This window comes from Mytilus galloprovincialis, chromosome 1, assembly GCF_965363235.1.
Source record: "Mytilus galloprovincialis chromosome 1, xbMytGall1.hap1.1, whole genome shotgun sequence".
Lineage (NCBI taxonomy): Eukaryota > Metazoa > Mollusca > Bivalvia > Mytilida > Mytilidae > Mytilus > Mytilus galloprovincialis.
Genome location: NC_134838.1, coordinates 76370663 through 76383554, shown reverse-complemented (window position 1 = coordinate 76383554; position 12892 = coordinate 76370663). Strand labels below are relative to the sequence as shown.

The window sequence follows — 12892 nt, the reverse complement described above, 5'->3', positions numbered from 1 at the left end:
TTTTAAACATATTCTAAAGTAACTGGTCTGGACATTTTCTCTAAAACCAAATCAACACCATGAATTATTATAAATTAAACATTAAAGATAAGCAAATTAGGCTCTAAAGTATGTTGCTTTTGATGAGTTTTTTTTTTTTATGACAGAACAGGTATCTCCTTCTTGATATCTCGTTCGCTTCAGAGTGCTTCGCCCTCGAACCCACTACTGTATGACCTGGACACTTTTGGGGCCCTCGGACCCATTGTCGAGCTTCATGCGTACAAGTTTAAATGTCCTGGCTACGCCACTGTTGACGACAGACAAACGGTCAGACAACAGTATATCTTAATTCGTCCCGTTTAAAACACAGGTTGTAGTTATCAGGGGCGGATGCAGGAATTTTCGAAAGGGGGGGGTGCTAACCCAGGGCAAAGGGGGGGTGCAAAACATATGTCCCGATACAAATGCATTGATCGGCAAAAATAAAGGGGGGTGCGCACCCCCGGAACCCCCCCCCCCCCTGGATCCGCCACTGGTTATTGTACCACACGTTGACGACAGACAGACGGTCAGACAACGGTATACCATAATTCGTTCTGTCTAAAACACAAGCATTTATAAATAGATAAAGCTGAAATCTTGAATCATTATTTTTTTAAAGTTTGTCTGATGTTTGGTTGAGAGTTAAAAAGTCCTACTTTCTATGAAACTGTTAATCTGGCCGGGGTAAAGTAATTGCAGAAAACCTTAAAAAAAAAGAATTCTTTAATTAATAAAGTGACTTAATACACCGACCCCTGTAATTGAGGGGTGAACATGGAATGCTTCCCACTTGTCTACCCCTTTCTATTTTTTTTTGTGAAGTATAAATTTTCCTTTTTTACTTCCTTCGCAACCTGGTTTCCGCCCCACTATCAATGCCCTCCAACATAATTTCCAGGTCTTGATTCCAGAATCGTGTCCACCCAGTGGCATCTATAAGGGAATGGGTTTTCGGGGATTGTAAACCCACTTTTTTTGGACGATCAATGCATTTAAATGGGACATATGGTTGGAACTCTCCCCCTTATCTCCTGGGTTGGGAACGATTGTCTCATTATATAAAGGCTGGTCTAATCGATGATGAAGGGATTTCATAATTTTATTAAATTAAATATGTGTTACAGAACTGGAGAGACACATATTGCGACTGATATTTGAAACCTTTCCATCATTATTTACAGCATATTTTAATATAGAATTAATCATTAAATATAAATATCATGATGGAGAGCTTAGTCGGTTCTCGAATTGAGGGGAGTATTGTGCGAATCGTCTGCATCGGTCAAAGGAAAATTTCGAAAATGTTTACAGAACTGGAGAGAAAACCTAATGCTACTGATATTTAAAACCTTCCCATCATTATTTAAAGTAAAAACTATAATTTTAATATAAAAATTCCTTTTGTGGAAATAAAAATACACTGATGGAGTCGATTCTCAAATTGAGGGGTGTAATGTGTCTGCATCAGGTAAGGGAAAATTTCGAAAATTTGACTTAGATGGTCAAACGAATATTCCTTTTCTATATATTATTATTGATAACTATATATTGTCGCATAACTAGAATGAAAACAAAATAAGATACCGTTGTATAAGCATGAACATCATGACGAGTGTTACCTTTCGAGCAGGATCTGGAGTCGATTTCACAAAACAACTTATGATTGAGATCGGTCATGAACAATTCAGTATACTTACGACCAATCTTAGTCGTAAGTATTTTTGTGAAACCGACTCCTGGATTGTAGAGTGGTTCAATTTAGTCAATCATACATTTTCAAATGTAGTATTATGTTTGTTGTTACTTTGTTTTTTTTTTCAATTGGCCAAGCTGTCTTCTTCAATAAGCGGTTTTATTATCCCTCGGTATCCCCCCTATTTGTAAAATAAAATACTTACAAGCGAACTGCTCTTTCATTTCCATCCTTAAGCATAAAAAAAACATATAACATTCAAATTTGAAGCCACCATAAATGTCGTCAAGAATTTTTCTGTATTTATACTTCGGTTCAAGCATATGCAGACAAAATAATACAATTAACATCAAACTAAAGCATTCAAAACGTTTTACCGGAAACAATGTAGGAATTGAAAATGTATTGTCTTACAACTTTTCTAAGAAAATGACCTCAAATACTACAGAGAAAAGGCAGAAATTAACAATGTTTGTCATTTTATTATGAAATATGACATTGTTGCATAACAAAATGACATAAAAAATTACTCCTGTTTGGGGACATATTTTCAAGCAAGATTTATTCAGAAGATTATTTTAGACATGTTTTTATTAAAACATTTTCATCTACAAAAGATATTTTAGGATCAATAAAAAAAATAAGATTCCAATCGTTTTATTTTGAATCTTAGAATTCGTTATTTTGTGATTTATTGAGATGGAATAATGTAATATTCTATTGGAGTTAAAATGAAAAGCAACAGAATTGCCCCTCCTGTAAATAGTTTTTATTCATATACAATAAACATTACATATCATATAGTAAGTTGTAACCTCAGTTCCAAACAAATTCTTCATTTATCGAAGGAGGATTCAAAAACGTTTGTTATAAATGATGTCAGTACCAAAACCACTGACTATCTGTCCAGCAATATCACTAGATCAACTGTACTCGAATTCTAAATTTTATTATACAAGCCTTATTATTAAAACCAATAAATTGAATTATTTCTGTTCGTCATAAATGTATAATTGTATATAATTTTTATATATATATCCTTTGTTAAGTTCAAAAGTATAAAACTGTTTCTTATGAAGAAGAACAAAAATGCATATCTAAATGCAAACATTAAATTTTATTATCGGATCATCCGGAAGTTTATTCTTGTAACACCTACTTTTAATATGTTTCATATCACATTTGCAAAAATATGCAGAATTTTTCAATTACGCATATTGTTTTGTTATCTGGAAAGAGGTACTCGATAGGTAGTTGAGTAGGGGAAATACTGCATTTCATTATATGAAGTTAAAACTTCCAGGATATCTAAAAAAAAAAATCGTGTTTCTATATTTTGGTGACGTTTTGATATCAAGTTCATGTTCAAATATCAAGTCTCTAAGTCCGACGTGTCTCGATGTTTTGTGCATCAGGCATACAGGTGTTTATTTTTGATGTTTCTTTGTGGTTTCGGTTGAATAATATGTTATGTCGTATCGTTTGTAGTCCAAATAATTATAAAAATAGCCTTTCAACTGTCATTGTGGTGATAATTTTTTGGACTGGTATTTTTGAAAATAATAGTTCAAGATTACAAATTTGTTACACAATTGTGTGTCTGTCGTTGGTGGAAGATGTACGTTGATGTTCTGCAGTTTGCATGATGTTTTTAACATTGTCATATAAACGGGAGGTTTGGTTGACCATAAAACCAAGATAGGAATACTGATGTTTTTTAAATGTCCTGTATCAAGTCAGGAATTGTTATAAAATATTTCGTTTCTATATATATTTTCTTCTTACAGTTGATGTGCTTTCTTTCGGTTTTAGTTGCTAACCCGGATACGTATTATCTCAATCGATGTATGACTTTTGAACAGCGGTATACTACTGTCGCCTTTAATCAACGCAGAGTTACCCAAAGCCGTATTGGAAAATATCAAGTTTTAGAACATTTGCAAGACATAAGAACTATTGTAAATTTTGGATAAAAATGAATTAATGAAACTGGAAATGTAATTAGTTATGTCTTTATAATATTTTTAACAAGGTAGACCAATAGTTATATTTACCCAAGAAAACAAGTGTTTTGGGTAGCCACCACAGCCAACACACTTCAGGTCATTTGTATTTAAAAAAAAATACACATCCTTTTCAAATTTCAAATCCCTGGATTGTTGGCATTACAATGAAATTCCGAGTGTATATATCCCTCTATATCCCTATATCCAACATCTAATCAACTGATTCGGGCATGAGTGGAACTAATGTGACAAACTGCACTAATATGTTAAGGTATTTTTGTGTTTTTAAATGCGGAAAACGTATTGGACAGGACTAACTGACGAACATATGCAAACTTAAGCCCCATTATCTTTGCCAGTAGGGGAGTAATAGAAAAGTTCGATGAAGCTATTTCGTGTAAGAAAACGATAAAAATCTGGTTCCACAGAGGGAAATAATTAGGATGAAAACGTTTCGAAGCGCTTACTATGTCTGGTCTAACTTAGGATATTTTCGACTAGACGAAGTTACATGAAAACTAAAAATGCTTAAAATCAACACCCGCTACCTTTTCCAAGTAGTAGTGAAATATCCCTTTTCTGAGCAGCAGTAAAATCAAGAGATCATTTGGCTACATCGTGAGATCACCCGGACACATTATGCGCACGGATGAATTGCAAACAGGCGAATTACTCGATACTCACGTGGCTCTAAACCAAGAACAACAGGAGAACTACCTTACTGATATTTTCAACACACTACTTGGAGACTTTCTATGCACATCAAATGTGAATGGCTCTTATACCACAATGTTCTTTATAGAGGTCTCGAAGGTTTTTTTTCAGAACTTCAGACTGTCTTTGTAAAGTTTCGGGGTTCGGAGGACCATAATTATCTACCTTCCAATGATTGTAGGGGCGCTGAAAGGTTCCTTTAGCAGACTGTAGGACACTATGCAATGTGCACACGAGTTACGCATTCATCACGAACAACTGTTTTAACATTCATCTTCAAGATCAAGCTTAATGGAGCTGCTTCATTAGTGTCCATTTGAATACCAATTGTCTGTTGAAATGTTAATTTACAACATTAAACCAACATGATGAAAATCCAAATATTTTGTTATGATCTTGGGTGTATTAAATTTAGGAATTAGTGTGTGTTTCTCTTACAAAGTATGATGTTCCATTTCCTTAAACAACAGTAATTGAGTATCCCTGCTCTTTTAAATATTTATGAAGACCATATCTTACTGTTGAAAGAATATTGGCAAGAACTTTATAACGAGGTTTAGTCGACGACCCTGTTATATATCTTTTTAAATTAAAACAAGAGTGCACACGCTGAAATGTCTCGCCTTCTATACTAATCATTGATATTATGTTGATAGTCCTAAGTATAAAGCTAAGTTTTATTACAACTGTCACATAAACTTAACATTAACCAAGATAACTAAACAAAGACCAATGAACCTTGAAAATGAGGTCAAGGTCAGATGAACCATACCAGGCAGACATGTACAGTTAACAATGCTTCTATACAACATATATAGTTGACCCATTACTTATAGTTTAAGAAAAATAGACCAAAACACAAAAACTTAACACTGTGCAATGAGCCGTGAAAATGAGGTCACCGTCAAATAAAACCTGCGAGACTGACATAAAGATCATAAAATATTTCCATACACCAAATATAGTTGACCTATGGCATATAGTATTAGATAAAAAGACCAAAACTCAAAAACTTAACTTTGACCATTGAACCATGAAAATGAGGTCAAGGTCACATGACATCTGCCCGCTAGACATGTACACCTTACAATCATTCCATACAACAAATATAGTAGACCTATTGCATATAATATGAGAAAAACAGACCAAAACACAAAAATTTAACTATAACCACTGAACCATGAAAATGAGGTCAAGGTCAGATGACATCTGCCAGTTGGACATGTACACCTTACAGTCCTTCCATACACCGAATATACTAGCCCTATTGCTTATAGTATCTGAGATATGGACTTGACCACCAAAACTTAACCTTGATCACTGATCCATGAAATGAGGTCGAGATCAAGTGAAAACTGTCTGACAGACATGAGGACCTTGCAAGGTACTCACATATCAAATATAGATATCCTATTACTTATAATAAGAGAGAATTCAACATTACAAAAAATTTGAACTTTTTTTTTCAAGTGGTCACTGAACCATGAAAATGAGGTCAAGGACATTGGACATGTGACTGATGGAAACTTCGTAACATGAAGCATCTATATACAAAGTATGAAGCATCCAGGTCTTCCACCTTCTGAAATATAAAGCTTTTAAGAAGTGAGCTAACACCGCCGCCGCCGCCGTAGCCGCCGCCGGATCACTATCCCTATGTCGAGCTTTCTGCAACAAAAACTAGCATCTTGATTGTTTGTTCCAGATTTCTATTCGAATTAGACTGGTTGGTATTCTTTTACATCTTCAGATTTCACCTATCTTAAAATAAGATATTTGTACCTATGTTTCAGTTCGGATTTATGAAAAAATTTTGGACTATTTTAATCTTTCCAACAAACAAACTGAAACCTCTAACAATATTGTTTTACATGTAAATTATTTTTACAAAACAATTTTGAACTTTCAGCACAACTGGGAATCCTACATGTACCCTATATGATACACCAAAATTGGGGATTTAAAAAATCACAAATCCGTTTTCTTTCCTTCTTGGTACAAATATTAAGGAAAGAACGAAGAACATCCCCCTTCTTTATTATGGACACAGATGCTTCACAACAATCCTTAAAACATATTTGTTACATTTGTAGGACGAATTCATCAAGACAATATATATGCCACGTTTGTATGGGAATCAACAGTTGTTCTTGTCGATCTGTTTCTCTATTCATATGAGGCAGACTTCACTTCGAATGAAAACAAGCTGTAATTATTCTCTAACTTGACTTTCTGCTATATAGAAATTATATCCTCAAACTAAATAATTCAAAATGCGATGACTTTGTTAAATTCAAATATCGAACCAATTGAAATAAAGGATACTACAGATTCAGTTATAAGTTTTAGTTGATAGCAAGACTTTACCACAAATAGATGATGACAGGTTACCTACCATGACATTTCCATTCCAATGTAACAAAATTCAAGGAGCACCTGAATATGGAGTACAAATCTTCCAGTTGAAACGATTTCCTAGAGCTTATGTTCCCATCAATTTTTCAAGATGAAGGGTTGTTGATTACAAGCAAGCTATTGCAATAAGGGTTTCTAGTGGTAAATTAAGCAGTTATCCTTTCAAAAGTTTTACGGGCCTCATCATGAGTCGTTTGAACATTATAGATAATCTGCGTTACAGACACCTTTGGATATGTTCCAATTGTTGTAGCGATTCTCTGGCCCTCTTTTTCTCAATTTGTTACATCATAAATGAGACTTCACTGAATTTGTACTTTTTCATCAGCAACATGACAAGAGTCATATGTGGGGCAGCATCTGCTAACCCTTCTTGGGCAACTAGGATCACCCCCAGGTTAGTTGGTCTTCGAGTTGTTCTGTCTTTAGTGTTGTATGTACTATTTTGTTAACTGTTGTTTTTCCTTTTGAATAATGCCATGATTATGTCTGTCCCTCTTGGACTTACAAAATTTAAATTGCCACTTTTTGTGTTAATTAACAAATAAATCAAAAACTTAAATCAAAACATGTTTTCAGTTCACTGAAATGTATTGGAAGTCATACAACATCTCCTTATCTGTGCTGATACAATATGTATAAATTTGAACAACTCAGCATTCATGTAACTGTAAATATTTCCAATGAAGTAGGTGAACATATAGGAGGGGGAGGACAGGGGGGTACCCTTCTCCCTTCTCCCACCCCTCTTCTCCTTTCTCCTACCCCCGTTCTCCTTTCTCCTTTCTCCCATTAGAATAAAACATCTCCTTTTGAGACAAATTAAAAAAAATTCTCCTTTCTCCAACTTTTTCTCCTTTTTCCAATTTTTTCTCCTTTCTCCCAGCCTTCCTCTCCTTTCTCCTACCCCCTTTCTCCTTTCTCCCACCCACTTTCTCCTACCCCTTTTCTCCCTGTCTCCCTTACCCCTGTCCTTCCCCTCATATAGAATTAGGAAGGAGCTTTGAGAAATAGTTGCATTGTGATTAGGGTTTGTTGCTTGTTTACCAAATAAGCATGTCCTTACTTTGAAAAATATATATTTATGTATGTGTATGCAAAAATAAATTTGAAAACATTCTTAATAAATAAAATAAAATTACATTGAAATAAGAAGAAATCACATGTATGCTTTGAAAAATATATTTATTTATATATAAGAAAATATACATTTTAAATTGTGTGTAATTATCATTTTTTTTATTCTCCATTCCTTATATGTTCCAGAACTTCCAGTACCCAACATGTTTCTAGGTCAACTATGTGATTTGTTAAGTTCTGAAATTTAAGAGCCCTCAGTACTGGGATATTTCCTACTGCCATCAACTGACCAATAACCATAGCATATTGTCCTGTAATATTAACAGCAACGGTTTAATAACAATGGCATATTACACTTTAATATAAACTGTTAATACCAATAGCATATTATACTTGAAAATCGACACTTAACACTAAAAGTATATTATACATTGATGTAAACTGTTAACACCAATAGCTTATTATACTCTAATATCGACTGTTAACACCAATAGCATCTTATTCTCTAATATTGACTGGTAACACCTATAGCATTTTATACTTTAAATTAACTGTTAACACCAATTTCATATTATACTCTAATATCGACTGTCAACACCAATAGCATATTATACTTAAATACAAACTGTTAACACCAATAGCATATTATACTTTAATTCAAACTGTTCACATCATTAGCATATTATACTTTAAATCAAACTGTTAACATCATTAGAATATTATACTTTAATTCAAACTGTTAACATCATAAGAATATTATACTTTAATTCAAACTGTTAACATCATTAGCATATTATACTTTTATTCAAACTGTTAACATCATTAGCATATTATACTTTTATTCAAACTGTTAACATCATTAGCATATTATACTTTAATATACACTGTCAACACCAATATTATGTTTTAATATAAACTACTGACACCAGTATAATTTTAACATGAACTGTTAACGCCAATAACACATCATTCTTCAATATCAACTGTTAACACAAGCATTTCATACTTTAATATAAACTGTTAACATCAGGATATTTTACTTTTAATATAAACATCAACTGTCCAGAAACCAAAGAATATTGCTGTAATATAATTTGTCAACTGTGTAAATACTAAATGCTGTCCTATTGTATGATCAACAACTGAAGTGTTCCATGATATAATCATTAACTATCTAATCACCATATGGTAATATACTATTATCCTGCAATTGGGTTTCCTACTATACAGATACAGCCTTACAGATATCGCTACGCTGTATCTGTATATTATACAGATATCGCTTTAAAGTTCCGCCCACTGCCGGACTAAGTATTTGTTGAATGTGTATGATTGTGTTACAAAATCAAGCATGTCAATTTCAGCATGCATGTTTAGTGAATGTCAAGTATGAAGCGTAGGACAACTCGTACACTTCTGTTTCAAATTTGACAATGTTTTGTTATTTGTTTTTACTGTTGAAATTAGTTGTTATGTTAAAATAGAAAATTATTCACCTTGAGCGATGTATTATTGTTGACCATTCGAGATTCTTTTTTTACCCGTCTTCAGCGTAACGTGTGATTTTGATATTACTACGCGGGCCTCAAGGGATTACAAATCGAAAATAAATGCTAAATACGTTAGTTTTTGTGTCTTTCAAAACACAAACAATATACAGAATTAATTGCAGGATAAAGACAATAACTGTTTAGTGTCTTTAAATATCAGCTGTATTTGTACTCGGCTCGAAACAGGTGTATGCGAGTTTTTAGCGAGCTACTACACCTGTTTCGAGCCGAGTACAAATACAGCTGATATACAGGTGTAGTAGCTCGCTAAAAACTTGCATACACCTTGTTTCCTAGCCTCGTACACATACAGCTGATATTTAAAGACACTAAACAGTTATTGTCTATGTATGTGTAAAATATTCAATATATATTGTATCAATCAGAGCTTACTGTATATAATAATCAATTATAACATAACAAGGTATAATTTAAACATGAAATGTCTGATAACTAAGATATTGTCTTATTATATAAACATCAATTGTTTATAAATATCTATTTGTGATTGCACACTGTCTTATGACAATCAGTTTTCTGTAGTATAGTATGAGTCTTATGTAGATGAAATGCATGTCTAGGGTATTAAGTTATAAGCCTATAAAACTATATAATTAGTACTATGAGCTCCAAAAAAGGTATTGGATACTGTTTAGTAAATTTCAACTGTTCAATAACCAAAATAAAATTGAGCCAAAGAGACAACAATCCGGCCAAAGAGCAGTAAAACAGCCTAAGGCTAAGGTCACAATGGGTCTCTCATATAGCAAGAAAATCCCACTAACGTAGACAAAAGACATTTCCTGTCAAAATGCTAAAATACATGGTTTCAGGACCATTTTCATTCAAAATCCTTGAAGTTGGCTTCAATTTAAAAAAAAAGATTTGTAAACCCTTTTAAAAAGACCACATCTGCAGCCTGCAAGTTTGGCCATGGTTCATAATTCTTGCAAAGGTAATTCATCTATTAAGAAAGGTTAGTTTCAAATATATAATTTTTTTATCATGCAATACTTAATAATAATTCAGTCATGATATCCAGATCACTATGATAACTCCCATTTAAAGGCGAAGGTGGAGAGGATCAGAGACAACAAGGTCTTAAAACATTTGAGTTAGCAATACCTTCTAAAATTACAGTTAATTCAAGCATGTAAAGAAAGTGTATCACTTTTAATAAAATAAGCCAGAGTGAAATTTCATCAAAAGGAGGACTTTATATTAAGGTATGAAATTATAAAATTCAAATCCATGTCAATATCTAGATTGATAGACCCAATAAAAATTTACAAACTGCTGTTATAATTTATAATACAGACTGATGGAGAATTGGTATCCCAGAGCTACACAGTGGAAAGTCATACTTGAAGATATTAAATAAAGGCAACAGTAGTATACTACTGTTCAATTACGCAAAAACAAATAAAGATAACAAAATAAAACAAACGTCTACAACTGGATCTTTTCACTTCAAGTGGAGAACAATTATAGATTTAATTAGAATGACTTCAGAAACATAACTTTTCATTAGCTGTTGATATGAATTACTAAAATGGTGTAAAAGGTGATAGAATGCTGACATTATTCACTGAGTAGCGATTTATTTATGCATAAGTACCAGGAAAATGACAAAGGGTCCTTGGGACCTCCAATTTTGCAAGAAATGTTTTGTTAACATGTAGCATGATAATATTTGCTTTTTAAAAATGAATTTGTATTTTTACCTCACTACAATCATTTTTGACAATGTACTATCTATCTACCAGTAAAAAATAGATGTAATGATGTTTAAAAAATTTGTAAAATGGTCTTCTTCTGGTTTTGATTTGAGTGCCATTTAGTCTTCTGAAGATGAGACCTGTGTCTGCATACTAAAATACAAACCTGATATCTTTGATGACTTTTTATAAAAGTAAATAGTTTCGTGAATAATATATGTTGTAACATGTAACTTTTGTAAGCCATCAATAACAATTTGTTTATCCTCTCAACATCTTTTCACAGTTCCTATTTCTTGATTAATGGTGTCATTAATTATCAATGAAAGAAACCTATTTAATCAATGATAACTCTTACAAGATTATCATGCAAGCAAAATTATTCATTTTTCTTCTTTTTTCAACATCAATTAATGTAATTGTTAAGCTGCACTTTAATAATCAGCAGTTATGTCAACATATTTTCTAGGAACAATAACTCAATTTTTCAAGTGCCAGATCAAAGGTTGGAAATGTACATTACAGGTTAACAGATCATAAATCATTCCCCAACAAATCAATATGCAAGACTATGAGAACAAAACGTCTACAACAAATGTAAAGAAACTGTCTTATAGCTGATCAGCTGAAAAGTATTTCAAAGTAATAGTAGATCTAGATATTTATGAATCATGCAACTTCCAATTGCTATATTTAGCTATATCAGAACAATCAACTACTGTGGATTCATCATTATTTGTTGGTTACAAATTTACAGGGTTTTCATGAGTACGGGTTAACCACATATTTAAGTGTTGAACAAAATTTTCTATCGGTTGTATGCAGAATTTAGCAAAACTAAAAAATTACATCCTCCAAAAAAGCAAATTTTCCATAACCAATGAAAATTGGTACAAATGTACCTATGAAAATAAATGAATCCACAATATATAGGTGCTTTGATAAAAATATCTAATGTTGTGGTAATTCTGCTTAGCTATCTTCAAGGAATTTTGGATTACTTGAGTATGGCATAGACTACAAAAAAGTCATCCAATGCGTCATAGACAACAAAGAAGTGTTCCAATGTGTCATAGACAACAAAGAAGTGTTCCAATGTGTCATAGACAACAAAGACGTGTTCCAATGTGTCATAGACAACAAAAACGTGTTCCAATGTGTCTTAGACAACAAAAAAGTGTTCCAATGTGTCATAGGCAATAAATAGGTGTTCCAATGTGTCATAGATAACAAAAACGTGTTCCAATGTGTCTTAGACAACAAAAACGTGTTCCAATGTGTCATAGATAACAAAGAAGTGTTCCAATGTGTCATAGACAACAAAGAAGTGTTCCAATGTGTCACAGACAACAAAGAAGTGATCCAATGTGTCACAAAGCAGGTCATGGAAATCCCTGAGAATGGTGTCTACTGGTTTATGAATTTAATGGACACAACTAACAATATGTAAAATTTGTAGAAAATTTAGGGAAACAGAAATTGGATAATGTTTTAAATGTCATTCTATGCTAGTCCTATAACAATGCTTAATTTAATTTTGAATTAACCTGTTGCTGAAATCATGAAAACAAGCACTTTCAGACCATTTTTTTACAATTTCCCAACAAATCTGTAAATGTTTTACTATCAGTATGACATCAGAACTGCAAAATTGAGATTATCAATGTAATGTAACTTCTTAAAACTGACATA

The 12892-nt window shown here is 32.8% G+C and overlaps 1 protein-coding gene across 2 annotated transcripts in view; it reads right to left on the bottom strand.

Moving 5' to 3' along the window:
• Positions 1–8022: 8022 nt before the first annotated feature.
• Positions 8023–12892, bottom strand: part of LOC143084088 (recQ-mediated genome instability protein 2-like) — a 17157-nt gene continuing 12287 nt past the window's right edge. For both annotated transcript variants that reach the window (XM_076260498.1, XM_076260504.1), the window contains exon 4: positions 8023–8243. In XM_076260498.1, the coding sequence (XP_076116613.1) occupies positions 8092–8243 (152 nt within the window). In that variant the 3' untranslated portion in view covers positions 8023–8091. The remainder of the gene's footprint in view (positions 8244–12892) is intronic.